The 19077-nt window shown below is 41.0% G+C and overlaps 4 protein-coding genes across 4 annotated transcripts; 3 read left to right on the top strand and 1 right to left on the bottom strand.

Moving 5' to 3' along the window:
• The first annotated feature begins 3606 nt into the window (after positions 1-3606).
• Positions 3607-5534, top strand: LOC141003351 (uncharacterized). Its single transcript, XM_073474676.1, has 5 exons — positions 3607-3661; positions 3808-4506; positions 4894-5016; positions 5114-5136; positions 5415-5534. Exons 1-5 carry the CDS (start codon positions 3607-3609, stop codon positions 5532-5534), a joined length of 1020 nt encoding a protein of 339 aa, XP_073330777.1.
• A 1828-nt stretch (positions 5535-7362) lies between these two features.
• Positions 7363-9008, top strand: LOC141004162 (uncharacterized). Its single transcript, XM_073475664.1, has 5 exons — positions 7363-7438; positions 7574-8281; positions 8375-8500; positions 8578-8621; positions 8731-9008. Exons 1-5 carry the CDS (start codon positions 7381-7383, stop codon positions 8848-8850), a joined length of 1056 nt encoding a protein of 351 aa, XP_073331765.1. The 5' UTR covers positions 7363-7380; the 3' UTR covers positions 8851-9008.
• A 3720-nt stretch (positions 9009-12728) lies between these two features.
• LOC141003720 (uncharacterized) lies at positions 12729-14791 on the top strand. The gene is made up of 5 exons (XM_073475158.1): positions 12729-12801; positions 12948-13646; positions 13964-14086; positions 14186-14208; positions 14527-14791. Exons 1-5 carry the CDS (start codon positions 12747-12749, stop codon positions 14644-14646), a joined length of 1020 nt encoding a protein of 339 aa, XP_073331259.1. The 5' UTR covers positions 12729-12746; the 3' UTR covers positions 14647-14791.
• A 2285-nt stretch (positions 14792-17076) lies between these two features.
• On the bottom strand, positions 17077-18840 carry LOC141004123 (uncharacterized). The gene is made up of 3 exons (XM_073475619.1): positions 18810-18840; positions 18341-18706; positions 17077-17556 (listed from the first exon to the last, which is right to left on the bottom strand). Exons 1-3 carry the CDS (start codon positions 18838-18840, stop codon positions 17099-17101), a joined length of 855 nt encoding a protein of 284 aa, XP_073331720.1. The 3' UTR covers positions 17077-17098.
• Positions 18841-19077: the final 237 nt, after the last annotated feature.

Here is a 19077-nt window from a genome sequence, read left to right as displayed (position 1 = left end):
ACCCAACTAGCTAGCTGTCGTATAACAGTCAGCTCATATTGCATTAAGAGGAGTTAGTCAGCTTCAAACTTCGGCCTGGTTTGCTTCCTCCTTATTTCTGTGTTAACATTAAAAAGATTTAGAAAAGGACAAAAAGGTCACTTGCTGTATTTGGAGGATGAAATATGGTTAACCAGGAGAGAGCAACGGTTCTCTCATTTTAATTCGGACTGGCATGATTTGCCTCAATAAAGGTCTCCACCTCCGAATCTGGAGCTTATAAATACCCATTACTACTGCAGAGTCCTTTGACTGGAGAATGAATGCCTTCCTACTGAAGACAAAAGCCAGATGTTAGTGGGTGTCTTGTTCAGTGTGAAAGGTGTACTAGTCTGCTGCCATTTTGACTCTTCAGTAGAACAGAGTCTTCAGTGATCTGTTTTCATTGCACTATATCACATTTCACTTTAATTGATACACCGACTTTTTCACCTGAGCCAAGTGTAAAAGCTTTTTTGCAATATTTCAAGATTGCATTTCAAATTTGGGCTTTGTCACTCATTTTTACACGCACAAATTTGAAAATACACCTAAGAAAGGTGGATGGAAACACACCTATTGACAGACCACCTTCAAAAATCCCCGCTGATCTATAAATACCTCGCGCTTACCAGAAGTGTAAGTGAAGAGTGCAACCTTGTAACTGGGCAGCTCTCGGCAACTGATGTTTGTTTTGACTCCTGTGGTGACTGTGTGAAAAAGGTTTCAGCTTGTGGAAACTTAAGTCCTAGCTTGAGCACAGGAAGACCGGCCTGTGGTCTCGAGGCCACAGCGTATAGCAGCTCAGACAGCAGCAGAGAGGGGAGAGAAGACATTTTGAAAGGGTGGCTGTAGCTGTGTGAAACAAGGGTCATGTTCACTGCACATAACATGATGTGTACACAAACAGGAACTACCAGCCCGTACAAGGATTGGTGTGAAAGGTCCAACACTGACGCTTTGGGTTGGTAGGTAGAGTCAGCCACCATACTGAAGCATCAGCAGTTGACGAGTTGAGAATGAGACTCGCAAATTGCACCTTTGACACTGTAATGTGGGTGGAGAGTATCATCTTATGTTAAGTAGTACCCTCCTCAGAGTGAAACTTTCTATAATTAGTATTAGTTGTATTATAAGGTAAGGAACAACTCAATTATTATGTTGTCAGTGTCTTTTAAACAAAAAAGTAATCGCCTGCAGCAGTTTGGATGCACAGTAGGACAGAGTCACACCAGTGTGAACTCTAGCAACTATTTGGTATGAACATCATACCCCTGTATGTACAGACAATAGTTTAGTATTGATCACAACTCTGGCACACATTTATGTTTGTGTTCAGTTTTTACTTTTCATTTGTCAGATTTGCTGGCTGTCTGTGCTGCCAAATCAGGAGAATGAGTCCCCCCTGAACAAACGTTCACATGCCAAACCCTGCACACTATAGAACCCAGTGTATAATACAGCTGGAAGTGTTACTGTCTAAATCCAGTTGTATGCAACCGTTAAATGTACAATATGTAACTTCTGCTGCTAGGGGGCTCGCTTTCAAAACAAACAAAACAAGTTGGCGGAGCAGGGGGCAAGAGCCGCTGCTCAGCTGCCTAGAACCGGCTAGAGAACCACTGGAGAATAAACACCTGAGGCCCTATTTGACGGTCTACAGTTCATGTAGGGAGTGTCAAAGTCCATTTTGCTAGTCAAATGGTGGATAATCTGGGGTTATCAAAGGGTTGAAATACAATACATACAAAAGTTGTATTTCGACTGAAATGTGTTTTGGACGGAACATAAATCAAACCAATCCGAGTGTCGTCTACCATGCCCTTTAAGAGCCAGGTGTGCCAGGGCCTGACATTAAACTGAGGAAGAGGAGGAGCGCTGTGTGTGTGCGGATCTCAGTCCGTGGATCATAAAAGGTATCGTCCAGATCAATAACGGGTGAGATGAGAGGGGTGAAATACGACTTTAATGAGGAAAATATTAATGACATTACCTGCAGCGATCCTCCAGCAGCAGAAATGATGTGTGTATCTCTACATTGACATGCATATTTGCGCACAGGGAACAGATGATACACTTAATTGGTTAATTAAAAACTCCTGACTCGTTTCCTTTGGAGAGTTTATAACTACAGCTTTTATTTTTGTTGTTTGAGCCACAATATTTGTCGCAGTGACATTACTGCGTTCATGGGAATGTTTAAAATAATTTAAAGTAGCCTCTCAAATCATAACATCAGAGTGTATGAACGGTGTGAACTTGCCTGTGTAGCCGCATCTAATGCGTCCTCTAAATAGCAGGAAACAGACTGCGCTTTTGACTTTGGACCAGCTTTGTGTTGGCCTGTGGCGCAGTCGCTTTCTGCTGCCTCAAGATAGCAATCCTCCACCAGTGTGCCTGACCATGCCTCAACACGACCAACACACCCAGGGGTACACAGGTGGGCGCAAGTACATTTGCTATTTACATAACGTGGGCACTGGGCGTGAAAATGACCACCGCGTCAGTCCGAAACTAGCAATGACACTTGCACACTTGCAACACAAAAAACAGGTGGACCCAAAAGTTGACGCCAAACAGGGAGAGACATGAAAGGCGAATTCAGCGATCACAAAAGGTTTTGCTGGTAGGAAGAGACGGTGAGCTCGAGTGCAGGCCGGTGGCTTCCTGGGTGGTGCAGGTGGAGACTCACGGTTTACACGGGAGGCTGGTTCAGGCAGGGTGGCAAGTGGTAGAGGAGCTGGTCCACGGGTATGGTCCAGTCACACTGGAAGAGGAGGAAAGCAGGATTAAAGCGCTGGCTAGTGAACAAAAGAAAGCTTTCTAAATACATAAACTCTAGAGATGCAGAAAGCGATGAAGTACCACTTGAGCTGGCGACAATAATCTGGCACCGTGCAGAGGGAAGGTCTGGGTATAAGAGCAGGTGCTGGTTACACTCAATGCGCTGCAGCCACCAAGCACCAAGCACCTCTGAATCACAATGCACAGAAAACAGACCACAAACAGGCCACCACAAAGTCCAATCATAACACTTCCCTATCCTAGAAGTAGCAGTGGTGATGTGGTGATGAAACGTACCATTGAATCAAAACAATATAAACACTTCCTTCCTCACTGTATGATGTATCATTTGTCATAGGAAGTTATTGCCGATGAAATGCACCATTTCCTTGAGTAAAATCATTTTCTAGGTTTGAAAATGGCAGGAAACATTTGGAAAAGTACACACCTGAAGAAAATGTAGAAGAAAAGGTCCAGTCACTTTAAACATATAATGTGGAAATATTGCATATCACATCTGTAACTGTGGCTCAAACAGCAGAAAGTCAGAGAAACAGTTGACATTTTGTTAAATGTTCCTTAATAATCTTATCTTGGAAATGATCCTTCCAATGCTGTATGTGGCGAGGAGTTATGTTCGAGTCATGTAGCTGTTACTGTCCCAAGGGAGGGGGACGATGAACATGTGTGAACTGTTTCCATAATAGGATGTTCATTCTGATTGGCCAATCAAGTACAGTCTCCTCTGTGAAGAGTACAGGACATATAGAGATTCAATTCATTCAGCACAGCATTCGAAGCACGATGACACCTCCAAGCTTTGCTCTGTGTTTCACATGTGTGTTCATGGCCAATATGGGTAAGTTGTGTTTTGTTACTGCATTATAATACTTCAGCATGTGTTAGTTTGTAACATGTTATCATGCATTCTGTGATACAGATGATTACAACATACCAGCATTAGATTAACTGTGTATATGCTTTGTTTCTTCATTTTCTCCTCAGCTCACATGACGACTTTAAAACAATCATCATTGGATTTTCAGTCAGTCGATGTTGGAGCTAGTGTGTCTCTGCTGTGCTCCTGCCAAGACAATGCAACAGTGATGTTTCACTGGTATAAGCAAACTGTGGGACAGACACCAGCGCTGGTGTCTACTTTCTACAGGCATAATAATAAAGGCAACTTTCACGATGAATTTAAGAACAATCCACGATTCTCAGTGGACACTGAAAACCGTAAATGTCACTTGAGGATTTCAGATCTGAGAATTTCAGACTCAGCTACTTATTACTGTGTAGGGACCAATTTATATGACAATGTATTTGAATTTTGTGAGGGCACAACCGTCAGTGTGAAGGGTTCAGGTTTGAACATCCCAGCCTCAGTCCATCAGTCAGCTCCTGAGATCATCCAGCCAGGAGGCTCTGTGACTCTGAACTGTACAGTACACACTGGGACCTGTGATGGAGAACACAGTGTTTACTGGTTCAAACACTCTCAAGAATCTCATCCAGGACTCATTTACACCCATGGAGGCAGGAATGATCAGTGTGAGAGGAAAGACAACACACAAACACACACCTGTGTCTACAACCTGCCAATGAAGAGCCTGAATCTTTCTCATGCTGGGACCTACTACTGTGCTGTTGCCTCATGTGGACACATACTGTTTGGAGACGGGACCAACGAAGACTTGAAAGGTAAGTAAGTTTCTATTAGTTTTTCTCATTTAAGAAATAGTAATGTTAATTTCTTAAAGATTTTTGTTTCTCTGTTTTTCTTAATAATCACATGCTGACAGGAGCTACTGGTCACTAACATACTGACATTAAAGCAATTTCTTCACTTAGCTGTGGGAGATAAAGATCTACAGTCCTTGTGTCATTCACTTGAAACTTTGAAATTCATTTTTAGTCAGGATGAGGATGGTAGATTTTGTCCTGCGTTACTTTCCTAAATTCCAAAAAGGAAGAACTACCAACGATATTGAAATATTGACTTGAAAATAACCAAAGCTATCCTTTAATCAACATTAAGAGAAAAACATCTCAGAGCTCTGTCATGTCTGCCGCTATCTTTCCATACAGATGAGGTGGACTCTCCCCTCTTGGTGTATTTCTTGAGTGCGGCTTTGACATTCACCACCATCCTGGTTGTTTTACTGGGTCTCTCACTGTACAAGATGAACAAAATAAACTGCCAGTGTTCAGGTAACTGATACAATTTGAATCTGCCTGCAAGTATTGAGCGTATTATGCATTTCAGTAAAATGATTTTCATTTTGTGTGTCACAATGTACATTTTCAGAAACCTCTACTCCAGATACAGTGGTAAGTAACATTTTCTATTGAAAATAGAGAATTTTTAATAGCACAGCAATATTCTTATTTATACTTGACGGTAGGTGTCATAGGAGATAAAAGTAATTTGAACCAGTTACGTATTAGGCTATGGACAATACATAGAGATACATAGATATGATTTGACAACTCTATAATTGTATGTTTAGTTGCTATTTTTCTCTGTGACACTTGCAGAGTTCTGTACATCTCTTTCTTGTGCTGTATCTTTTACAATAGTGATGAACCATTTTACATTTTGTTACCAGTTACATCAGGATGCAGAGAGCCTTCATTACGCTGCTTTAAGGGCTCACAAGCCCAACAGATCAAGAAGACAGAGGAACAACACCGACAGTGAATGTGTGTACTCCAGCGTGAAGCCGTAGTCAAGTCAGATTCAGTTCCCCCATGAGCAAGCACTTGGTTACAGTTACAAGAAATAACTGTATAAGAGCTGGTCATGTTTATATGGAAGCAGAATGACTGAAACGGCCTTACATACAGTCATCAAATCAAAGCAGATACGTTACTGTCCAGTAGGCTGCAACCTCTCATCGGCCTGGAGAAAACACACAACCCACAGTGGTGGTTTGAATAGTATAGGCTAATAAAGTGTATGTATGTAAGTGTGAATAAATTTGTGAGATTGGATTACAGTCAGATGCACAACCAGTAATTGTTACTCCTTGATCTGACATTTTCAGCTTATATAAGTTGCTACATTTGTCAGGAGGCCACCTATGCATGCCGACATGGTGCTGCTGACCTAATAACATCCAACTATCAGTTACAATAGAGATTGACCTTTTGATGAGACGAAATAGAAAATGATCGTAGTTATTTCTAGATGACGTTGTAATTTACCAATATATACAGTATATATATACATATATATATATTGTATTATATATTATAATTAATGTCGAGTTAAGGGCATTAAAATAATTGCACATATGGCCTTCATGGGCTTCCGTGTGTTTCTGTAATTGTTGTAACGACAGTTTGTTTTCCTGAAACATGAACACCATGATTCCACCATATTCTATAAATGTAAAGTTACTTGCTTTGCAATAAACCAAGCAAATGTTGTCTTGTGTCAGAGGTTTTTCTTCGAAGTGATGTCAGCTGTGAAACAAGGGTTGAGCAAGTAACCATCATCTGTGTCTGTTCAACTAAATTATCCCTATCTGTACTCGGTATGGGCCGGGCTTAAACTGGTGGTGGGTGCTGCTTGGACCACAAGTGGGCAGGACCAACCAGAAGTTGTGAGTTAGACATCAGATGAGAAATTCGAGTCTTTGGCCCCATCGAGACGTCAGTCATATTCTGAGAGATCTGGATGTGATGAGGTGGGCACTGTATATGGAGGTCAATGGGGTGGAGGAGGGTCACAAAGATTTTGCACTGACACAACATGATTTTTTTTTGTTCATGAAAATGTTGAACATTATAACTTAAAGGGATTAAGGAGGAGGTAAATGACCACCAGCAACCAGCAGTAGGCCCCGCGATCAATAAGCCAACAGTTTCATACTGTTTTACTCTGTTTATATGTGGCGGACCCTGCCACCTTTCTAGCTCCAAACAGTGTTCTGGCACCTTATTTTCCTCTGAGAACAGCTTGTTTATTCAGAATAAATAAAAATAAATAAATATTTCTGAGTGTATTATTACCTCATTCTGAGTTTGAATCTTCTCCCAAACTACAGTGCCTCTTTAAAGAAAGCAAATGTGAATCAAACAAAGTACATGTGAACCATTAGTGAGATCTCGATGGTGTTGTGTGGATGTGTGGTTGGTTATTTAGATATACCTCTCACCTAATGAGACTCCTCAAGAGCTAAACTCTATAGCAGTGAACATGTGACACTTCCTGTTGGCCAATCAGACACAAGAGTCTTGTCTGTGAAGAGAGGAAAGCCAACACACACACACACACACACACACCTGTGTCCACAACTTGCCAATGAGAGCCTGAATCTTTATTACGATGTCCTTTATTTTCTCATTTAAACTCCAATTATGAGCTGTAATGTTCTTCAAATAGCTTTTACCATGTGAACGTTTTTTCAAAACCCACAACTTAACACGATAGATGGCAGTGAGCATGTGATCATGTTCCCTATATGGGACATACAGTGTCACTTTAGTTGGCCAATCAAATTCAGTCTTGTCTCTGAAGAGTAGAGAAACCATCAATATTCTTTCATTCAGCACAGCAGCTTGAACACGATGACATCTCCAGTGTTTGCTCTCTTTCTGCTCGCATGTTTGTTCTTGATGAAAATGGGTAAGTTGCTCTTTGTGACTTTAATCTAGTGTAGTGTACGCTCTCAAACAAATGTCTCTCATATATTTAACTGATTACCCAAATTTGTCACATTACATTAATGCTTCATTTGTTTTGTCTCTTATTTAATTTCAGCTCAGACGACTGATCTGAAAATCTCTTCATCTCTTCATCAAGAGAGAAGTTTTGTATCAGCCACAACTGGGGAAAACTTGACTTTGCGATGTTTCTACAGAGGTGATGTTGCAGTGATGTTTTACTGGTACAAACAACCTCTGGGACAGAAAGCACAGCTCATGTCTACTTTGTTCAAATATGAAAGAAATGGAATTTTCCATAATGAATTCAAGAACAATCCACGCTTCTCGCTGGATACTGAAATATATCAGAATCACTTGAAGATCACAGATCTGCGCATTGCAGACACAGCTACTTACTACTGCATAAGTAGCTATTTGTACGATTTTGAATTTGCAGAGGGCACTTTTGTCAGTGTGAAGGGTTCAGGTTTGAACATCCCAGCCTCAGTCCATCAGTCAGCTCCTGAGATCATCCAGCCAGGAGGCTCTGTGACTCTGAACTGTACAGTACACACTGGGACCTGTGATGGAGAACACAGTGTTTACTGGTTCAAACACTCTCAAGAATCTCATCCAGGACTCATTTACACCCATGGAGGCAGGAATGATCAGTGTGAGAGGAAAGACAACACACAAACACACACCTGTGTCTACAACTTGCCAATGAAGAGCCTGAATCCTTCTCATGCTGGGACCTACGACTGTGCTGTTGCCTCATGTGGACACATACTGTTCGGAAACGGGACCAAGCTGGACTTCGAGGGTGAGTAACTTTCTAGCAGATACTGTCCCTCATCAAACAAACAAAAAAGAAAACATCAGAAGAGTTTTGTTTCTGATGTCTTTCTCTGTGCAGACAAAGTGGACTCTCCTGTCTTGGTGTATTTCTTGACTGGCAGTTCAGCATTCTCCACCACTCTGTGTGTTTTAATGGCTTTCTTAGTGTGCATGACGAACAAGAGACACGGCTGCCTTTGTACAGGTAATCAGGCCTGTTTTCATGTATGGTGTGTGTATATACATATTACATTATCGTAAGGTTTTCATTTTGCTTTTCAGAGTCTCAAGCAAGATTTACAGCTCCATCTACAACAAATGCCGAGGTATCTTCTGTTTAGAGGACTAAATATGTTACCATTCAGATAAGTTTGTGGCACCAAAATGTTTGTGGAGTTCATTTCTGATTCTGATTTAATGTCCTTTCATCACCAGGGTTACCAAAATGAAGATAATGACTACAACAATGTTTCAAGGGAGAACAGGGTCAACAGATGGAGACGACAGAGAGACGACACCTGGAGTGAATGTGTTTACCTCAGTGTAAAGCAGTAGAGCTGTTTCATCCTTGTCTTTGTGCAGCAGAACATGACTTCATACTGACTCTTTTAAAAAGTATAATCTGGCTTTTGTCTACATGATTTCACCTAAATATGATGACTGTAAAGTGTTGCTTTCTAATAAACCCAATAAACAAGCTTTTGCAAAGACAACACATGAAAAGTGTAAGTATTTCCTCTGTCTCGTACCTCTGTTTTTGGTGCTGTAAGCTACTTGACTGATTGCCTGTCGTCGTGCCTGAAGTCGTAGGAGAAGAGTATAGTGTATTACGCACACAAAAATGTTTGCATCCTTTAAAGTTTCCATGTGGTGAGCAGGGAAAAGATAATATCTGTCTTGTGCATCTCTATAACTGCCCTTATTTTTTGTAATTGTGTATGTGCTGGTTCAAGCAGGATGTGTTCATACATGTAACCACATCATTTTGTAGGGGAGTAGAGGATAATCTTTGATCAGGTTTATATGGGTAATGCAAGTTCAGTGACACTATAGGACAAAGCATTGTGAAGAGCATGCACAAGTGTGTGAGAGTGTGTGCATGTGTGTTTGTTTAGCGACCCAGAAACCACAAAGGTTCTTTGCTGGTGTGGTGAAGAAAATGCGAACTGACAGGATGGGATGGGCCTTTTCTGAATATTCAGATTAAAAAAAAAACACGAGCAAGTCATAGAGGGTCTCCCACAAACCAGTGAAACAAAAATGTAGAAAAGTACAATTCAGCACTTTTAAGCTGCTCTGTGGATCATTTTAAGAGCGCTCTGGGAGAACGGCCTGACATTTAGTTACGAGAAAACAAAAGAAGCTCCAGGATCAGGGCTGAAAATTAGACCGTCCACCTGGGCATCATGTTTTCATCACAGCTGACAAACACATGTGACTACTGCAGAGTCCTTTGACTGGAGAATGAATGTCTTTCCTACTGAAGGCAAAAGCCAGATGTTAGTGGGTGCCTTGTCCAGTGTGAAAGGGGTACTAGTCTGCTGCCATTGTGTCTCTTCAGTAGAGCAGAGTCTTCAGTGATCTGTTTTCATTGCACTATATCACACTTCACTTTAATTGATACACCGACTTTTTCACCTGAGCCAAGTGTAAAAGCTTTTTTGCAATATTTCAAGATTGTTCTTCAAATTTGGGGCTTTGTCACTATTTTTTTTTACGCACCATTTCAAAATGCGCCAAAACTGGTGGATGGAAACACACCTATTGACAGAGCACCTTCAGATCTAAAAATACCTCGCGCTTACCAGAAGTGTAAGTGAAGAGTGCAACCTTGTAACTGGGCAGCTCTCGGCAACTGATGTTTGTTTTGACTCCTGTGGTGACTAAAGTGTGAACTGCTGTGAAAAAGGTTTCAGCTCGTGGAACTTTAGGGCCTAGCTTGAGCACAGGAAGACCGACCTGTGGTCTCGAGGCCACAGCGTACAGCAGCTCAGACAGCAGCAGAGAGGGGAGAGAAGTCATTTTGAAAGGGTGGCTGTAGCTGTGTGAAACGAGGGTCATGTTCACTGCACATAACATGATGTGTACACAAACAGGAACTACTACAAGGATTGGATTGAATGGTTTAAGGTCCAGTTTATAAGATAGTTCATTCTTGAGTCTCATTCCCAATTTGTCAAATACTGACACTTTGGGGTGGTAGGCAGGGCCAGCCACCAACCCAAACTGTCTGTGTTTTGCAAGTTGGGAATGAGACTCAGCAATCAACTATCTAAATTGGACCTTTAGCACTTTAGTGAGAGGGGAGTAGCATCTTATGTTAAGTAGTACCCTCCTGAGACTGAAGCTTTCCTTAATGAATATTAAACAGTATGGAACAGCGCAATTATTAAAGTGTCTTTGGGTGTATCAACAAACAATCATTACCTGCAGCAGTTTGGATGCACAGTAGGACAGAGTCACACCAGTGTTGCACACTTTTCAAACTATTTGGTATGAACTTCATGCACCTGTTTGTACATATAATAATTTTTTATTGATCACAGCTTTGGCACACATTTAGGTTTGTGGCTTGTTTTTCAAAGTAAGTTTTTACCTTGCATTTGTCAGATTTGCTGGCTCTGTGTTGCCAAAACAGGAAAATGAGTCCCCCCTGACTGTAGATAGATATGTATCTATGTGAACAAACTTTCACGTGCCAAACCCTGCACACTATAGAGCCCAGTGTGTAATATGCACTGCCCAGAAAAATAAAGGGAACACTTTAATCACGCATCAGATCTTGATGAGTGAATTATTTAAGTTGAAATTCTTTACTGATGTACGTTGTATAATTTGCTGAGAATAAAATGACTAACAAAAGTCAATGGAAACCAAAATCATCAACCCACTGACGGCTGGATTCAAAATCACACTGAAAATCAAAGTAAAAAATTTAAATCACACGCTGATCCAACAGTCAGTAGTGGGTATGGGCCCCCCGTGTGCCTGTATGCACTCCTGACAATGTCTGGGCTAATCCTGATGACTCGGCAGATGGTGTCCTGGGGGATCTCCTCCCAGACCTTGATCAGGGCGTACGTGAGCTCCTGGACAAAATGTGCCGATACATAATGTCCCATAGGGGCTCAATTGGATTTAGGTCAGGGGAATGAGAGGGCCAGTCAATAGCATCAAGGCCTTCATCGTCCAGGAACTGCCTACACACTCTGCCCACATGAGGCCAGGCATTGTCCTGCACCAGGAGGAACCCAGGGCCCACTGCACCAGCATAAGGTCAGACAATCACTCTGAGGATTTCATCCCGGTACCTAACAGCAGTTGGGGTACTGTTGGCTATGACATGGATATCTGTGTGACCTTCCAAGGATATGCCTCCCCAAACCATCACTGACCCACCACCGTACCGGTCATGCTGGATGATGTTACAGGCAGCATAATGTTCAACACGGCATCTCCAGACTCTGTTCAGCCTGTCACATGTGCTCAATGTGAACCTGCTCTCATCTGTGAAGAGAACAGGGCGCCAGTGGTGGACCTGCCAATTCTGGTGTTATCTGGGGATTGCCAGTCGACCTGCAGGTCTCTGAGCTTCTGCAGTGATTTGCAGTTTCTACTCAGTGTTACATGGCAGATCCCATGTGCCTTTGCAACTGATTTGACTGACTTGCCCCTCTTTGTGACCTCATCAGATGCTGTTTTGAAAACATTGGCAGGCAGACCTCCTTCAGTCTCTCTTTTCCACTGCCTGGGCATTTGGCAGAATTATTAAAATCAGTAATATGTTATTAGTGGTATGTAAGGGGATGGTTGTAACACTAGCTATCACTTTAGCTAGTTGTATTAGCATAGTGGTTTGAAATTAGCAGGGGAAAAATGCATCACATTTTACCTGAGAAACTACAATTTTCAAAAAATGTACTTTCTTCTTCTGTACCTCAAAATCAGTTTTTTCTCTGTAGAATCTGCATGCACCTGTTTCCAGCCTTGCCAACCACCATGTGTGATTGGGGAGGAAGTGGTTACACACTGAAAGGATTGTGTGTCTCCTATCTTATCCCTGATTGGTGGATATGGTGGTGTTAATCTCTCCCCATGTTGTCAGTAGAACAAAAGGTCTAGTCATTTTCAGACATTTTAATGTGGAAATGTTGCATATCACATCTGTAACTGTGGCTCAAACAGCAGAAAGTCAGAGAAACAGTTGACATTTTCTTAAATGTTCCTTAATAATCTTATCTTGGAAATGATCCTTCCAATGCTGTATGTGGCGAGGAGTTATGTTCGAGTCATGTAGCTGTTACTGTCCCAAGGGAGGGGGACGATGAACATGTGTGCACTGTTTCCATAATAGGATGTTCATTCTGATTGGCCAATCAAGTACAGTCTCCTCTGTGAAGAGTAGAGGACGTATAGAGATTCAATTCATTCAGCACAGCATTCGAAGCACGATGACACCTCCAAGCTTTGCTCTGTGTTTCACATGTGTGTTCATGGCCAATATGGGTAAGTTGTGTTTTGTTACTGCATTATAATACTTCAGCATGTGTTGGTTTGTAACATGTTATCATGCATTCTGTGATACAGATGATTACAACATACCGGCATTAGATTAACTGTGTATATGCTTTGTTTCTTCATTTTCTCCTCAGCTCACATGACGACTTTAAAACAATCATCATTAGATTTTCAGTCAGTCGATGTTGGAGCTAGTGTGGCTTTGCTGTGCTCCTGCCAAGACACTAAAGCAGTGATGTTTTACTGGTATAAGCAAACTATGGGACAGACACCAGCTCTGGTGTCTACTTTCTATACACAAAATAATAATGGCACCCTTTATGATGAATTTAAGAACAATCCACGATTCTCAGTGGACAGTGAAAACCGTAAATGTCACTTGAAGATTTCGGATGTGCAAATTTCAGACTCAGCTACTTATTACTGTGTAGGGAGCAATTTATATGACTTTGAGTTTGTATTTTGTGACGGCATAACCGTCCAAGTGAAGGGTTCAGGTTTGAACATCCCAGCTTGGGTCCATCAGTCGGCATCTGAGATCATCCAGCCAGGAGGCTCTGTGACTCTGAACTGTACAGTACACACTGGGACCTGTGATGGAGAACACAGTGTTTACTGGTTCAAACACTCTCAAGAATCTCATCCAGGACTCATTTACACCCATGGAGGCAGGAATGATCAGTGTGAGAGGAAAGACAACACACAAACACACACCTGTGTCTACAACTTGCCAATGAAGAGCCTGAATCTTTCTCATGCTGGGACCTACTACTGTGCTGTTGCCTCATGTGAACACATACTGTTTGGAGACGGGACCAACGGAGACTTGAAAGGTAAGTAAGTTTCTATTAGAGCTTTTCTCATTCAAGAAATAGTCATGTTAATTTTTTTCCCCCATTTTTCTTAATAATCACATGCTGACAGGAGCTACTGGTCATTAACATACTGTCACTGAAGCAATTTTCACTGAGCTGTGAGAGATAAAGATTTTGTTTTGTTTTTAGAATTACCAGTAACTCTTTCAATGTACAAATTTGCATGTCAGCATTGTTCAAGATGGATTTGAAAATAACCAAAGCTATCCTTTAATCAACATTAAGAGAAAAACATCTCAGAGCTCTGTCATGTCTGCCGCTGTCTTTCTGTTCAGATGAGTTGGACTCTCCCCTCTTGGTGTATTTCTTGAGTGCGGCTTTGACATTCACCACCATCCTGGTTGTTTTACTGGCTCTCTCACTGTACAAGATGAACAAAATAAACTGCCAGTGTTCAGGTAACTGATACTATTTGAATCTGCCTGCAAGTATTGAGCATATTATGCATTTTAAAAAAATAAGGTATTTAAATTTGTGTGTCCAATGTACATTTTCAGAAACCTCTACTCCAGATACAGTGGTAAGTAACATTTTCTATTGAAAAGGGAGAATTTTTAATAGCACAGCAATATTTGTTTTACTTGACAGCAGGTGTCATGGGGGGGAAAATTAAATTGTGAAAGTTAGGTTTGTAGGTTTTAGGTTACAATTTGACAGCTCTATAATGGTATGTTTAGTTGTCAAATGTTAACAGTGTTGAATGTTATATTCTGTTCATAAAACACACAAATGCATTAATTAGCCTTTTTTCTCTGTGACACTTGCAGAGTTCTGTAAATCTCTTTCTTGTGCTGTATCTTTTACAATAGTGATGAACCATTTTACATTTTGTTACCAGTTACATCAGGATGCAGAGAGCCTTCATTACGCTGCTTTAAGGGCTCACAAGCCCAACAGATCAAGAAGACAGAGGAACAACACCGACAGTGAATGTGTGTACTCCAGTGTGAAGCAGTAGAGCCGGATATGTTTCAGTTCTTTGTTGTACCGACGCATTTTTTTAATAATTTATTTTTATTAGGGTGATTTGAAGTTGAACTTGTACTCTAACTATGATTCCACCTAATATAGTAAAGGCTTGCTTGCAATAAACTAAGCTTTTGGACTGAAAGAACATCTTGTCTTGTGTCTTCCTTCAAAGTAAAGAGCAAGTTCACCATTTTCGGTATCTGTCCAATAGAACTAAACTGAACGGAACAGCCTTGGCTTAACCAAGTAGTGGCTGGTGCTGAAACCAGACATGTGTGGGACTGAGCAGAGGTTGTTCATTTAAGCCTGAATTTGATATGGGTAGATCCGAAGTTGCTATATTTGTTATTTAATACAAAACTATTTGCTGAACAGCCTCAGAGCTGAGCTTCAGATCAATGTTTTTGATCACAAGAGTAAGAGAACTATTTATAGAACATAGTTTGTTATAAACATGAATGAATAAACGTTAGCCAGCTACTCAATGACAATTTTCCCTCAACCCTATGAAAAACATCCACTGATTTCCACCAGTTGTTGCCAAATCTCAATGAACCACCCTCACAGCCCTATGGGCTGAGCTCCGAGAGTTTGTTCCCACAATTGTAACCGACCCTGCATCATTGGCATCACATGTGCAGTTATTGACACAGTTACAAAGAATATTCCAAAAAATAATATATACAATAAACCCATGAGTAAAATTATGAAAGGAAGTACAATTGACAACACAATCACATCATACAGTCTTTATAAACCTTCTGTCCTGTGTAAGAGGGCAGATACATGTATATTTTGTATGCCAGTGTTACAGCAACAGACAACATATTGTTCAGATGGTGTACGGCTCCACCTTCCTATTTCCCCCAGCAATCTGAGAAAACAGCCAGCACAGTGTAAAAGTTAATCTCATATGATCTTCAATGTGCGGTATATTGCTGGAAGGAAGTGGGTGGATGGATGTATCTGGGTTTATGGTTTGTATTGTGTGCCCTCTTTAGATTGTATTTCAGATGTACAATCATCTCCCTACACTGTGATCTCATCTTTTATGTGTTAGTTCCTGACTCATAAATTCAAGAATATACCACAAGGGGTGATCAAGCATACCATGAGGCTGCTTCGTCTGCACCGAAAGGAAATCCTGCCTCCAACAGGTGGGCTAGGTTAGGTGTAGTAGACCTTACCACAAAGTAGGGATTTCACCTTGGTCAGGTAGAGACTTTAAGGGGACCTTTAACCAAGTCTGACACCCATACAAAATAGGTGATGAGAAAGCAGCCTAAAAAGCAGTTAGTCTGACACAAAAAGGGGCAACGTAAGGTCTAATTCATCACATTGTGTATGTAAGTTATTTATCGGACATGCTGCCACAAACCCAGAGCTGTAAGAAGGTACTTGTGATCTCTTTGCTGTAACAGTGAAGTGATTTCAGACCCTGTTGTGTCTTTGTATCTGTGGTTTCAGGCAGGATGTTTCTACATCAGCGGTTCTCAGTTCTCTGAACCTGGCCTTTAGATTCTATCCGCAACAGAAGTATTTAGATCGTTTACTAAGGTAGAAGAGACGCCACAGTGGTAGTTGAAGTACTGCATTGAACATTTCATTTAAAAATGAACATGATCATGATCATGAGCAGACTAATCAGTCTGTGAGAACAGTTGTATAGTGTCTTCTGCGGCTCTGGAGAAGTTTCAGTCTGAGAAAATAACCCTGATAACTCACCAGTAAGAAACTGAGATGAAAAGACTAATTTCAAAATTGGCCATATTTGTGACTTATTTTTTGTGTTTGTACACTATAACAATCTAGTGTTTCTGTGGGCTTTGCTTGTTTTTCTCTCATGATGCTTATGTTGCCTTGACATTTCAGCTTCATCACAGAAAACAGGCCACACCTTTCACTCCTTGTCGTTTTATAGCAATCAATCGTTGTGGTCTCCAGTAAAAGAATAGAACTGTCTACACATTGGTCGAGTTTGGTCATGCGCCTGTTTAAGATTGTCTTTGTGCTCTTTTTGTGTTTGTATGTAGGTGGTTTTCAAGCAGGATGTCCTCATTTTGTTGCAAGGGACTGTGTAACTTCACAGGAACATTTTTTTGTGTTCAACCACACACGGATGTTATGTAGCGCTGTAATGGTTAGCAAAATCTGAGCAAAGTTACTGGGTTGATTAGACAATAGGTTGAGCGGTTCGCACTGCTTTTTTAAAACTGTATTGTTGTTGTTCTTTATATGTTCTAATTATATCTCCACAAAATTCACGGTCCTCTACAAACCAAAGTTAGTGTATGAGGAGACAAACAATAGCTTTTTTGAAGTAGCTTTTATTAAGAAGTGTAACAAAGAAGGACAATATGTTTTTATACTTATTTTGTGTAATATCTGACAACTGTAACAGAGATTCGGATTTACATGAGCATTTTTCGCCAAACTCTGAATTAAGGACTTTGCCTGCTCTTACCAATGTAAACCAAGAGACAAACAGTAACAAAGAACAAGAGAACCCCAGTTCTGATGATGGAGAGCCAGACTAAGATTCTCATCTGGGCCATTTGGTCCTCAGTGTCACTTTGGACAAACAGCTTGCTTCCATTACCGAACAGTATCCCCCCACAGGAGGCCACAGCACAGTAGTAGGTTCCAGCATCAGAGGAGCTCAGGTTCATCTTCTGCAAATGGTAGACACAGCTCTCTTGAGGAGACCCTGGTGTAGAGACGTGTTTCCACCCATCCCCCGGCGTGTGAAGGATTCCTTGGCGAGACTCATGTCTGAACCAGTAAACACTGTGTTCTCCATCAGAAGTTCCAGTGTGCACTGTGCAGTTAAAAGTCACAGAGCCTCCTTGTGGGACGATCTTGGAGTCTGGACCCTGGATTACTTCCTTGAGGTTGACTCCTACAATCCAAAAGAATTCGCAAGAGAAAACAGTCTGAGAAACTTTTGTATTTAAGTAGCTTTTCTTATGTTTAATTTTTCAACACAAGGTTTATTTAGCCTTTAATTGTATTTTTATTTTATTTCGTATATGTATTTTAAGAAAGCATTCACCTAAAAATGAAAACTCAGTCATTATTTACTTGCCCTCATGCCAATGGAAACTCAGGTGAAGTTTTGTAGTCCACAAACATTTCTGGAGCTTCATAGTCAAACAGCGTTGCAGCATTCTTGGAAACGACTGAAGTAGATGGGGACTTTTTTTTAAATGTAAAAAAAACAACAAAAAAACATAAATTGGCTCCATACAGAGACTCTAGTTTAAGTCTGAAAAGATGATATTTACACCATCAATTCACCTCGGACAGGGTCCATGCTACAGTTTTAGCTCAGCAGCAATTCAGATTTTGCCTTAGAATAACATCTTTTCAAATCAACGTGGGGTCTCGGGGGTTGGATAACGCAGGACGAGCTGCATGGTGCCATTTATGTTTTCTTATCTGTTTTTTGTTTTTTTAAGTTTCAAACAAATCCCCATCTACTTCAGTTGTTTCGGAGAATGCTGCAACTCAGTTTTACTGTGAAGCTCAGGAAATATTTTGTGGACTACGAAACTTCGCTCGTCCTTCCATCAGCATGCGGGGGAGTAGATCGTTTCTAAATCTGATTATTTGGGATGCAAATTTTTTAGCAACCTCTGCATGACATCTATTGTCAAAACCAATCAGAAATAAAAGCACAATACCTCTGACACTTAGAAAGACCCCCTCTCCAAACTCCACCCTGTTCGAGTGTGAGCTCCCACAGAAGTACGTCGCTGAATCTGAGATATGGACCTCAGAGATGTGTAAATGATTCGTCCCGTCCTTCATTTGAACAGAGAATCGAGGGTGCTTCTCCATCTGGTGGATGCCTTTGGATGGTTGGTCATACTTGTAAATACTGGTGAGGAGCTCAGGTCCACCTCCTAAGGTTTGTCGGTACCAGGAGAAGTGCATCGCCACTTGGCTGTCATAGAAACAATGTAAAGTCACATTGTCCCCAACACTGGTGGATATAACCCCAGTGTCCTGTTTGACTGCGGTCGACTGGATCACTGCTGACAGGTGTACTAGGTCAAACAGACAAAATGTAAAAAAAACATGAGCTGAAATTCAATTTTTTAGCCTTAATTTGAAAAACAGATAGAACATATTTCATATCAAGAGACTTACATACTCCGCAGAGGATCATATACAGCTGCATTGTCTCAGAGGGCTAAAGAGCAGAATGCTTAGAGTGAAAAAGCAGACAGCAGCTTCAAAATGGGGCTGCATTTGATTGGTTGTTAATAGGGTCATACTATGTGGCACTTTAAACATCCGTCTTGGCCACAGTTAAAGGTTGAATAACCTAACCGTAACACAGACCTAATGTTCAAACTCAAAAGCTGTGTAGGACATTAAGGTTTACTCAAAAATGTTTATGGGTTTCTTCATTACT

Source organism: Pagrus major, chromosome 10 (genome assembly GCF_040436345.1).
Source record: "Pagrus major chromosome 10, Pma_NU_1.0".
NCBI lineage: Eukaryota > Metazoa > Chordata > Actinopteri > Spariformes > Sparidae > Pagrus > Pagrus major.
The sequence above is the reverse complement of the archived record's forward strand: the minus strand, read 5'-3'. Positions and strand labels throughout refer to the sequence as shown.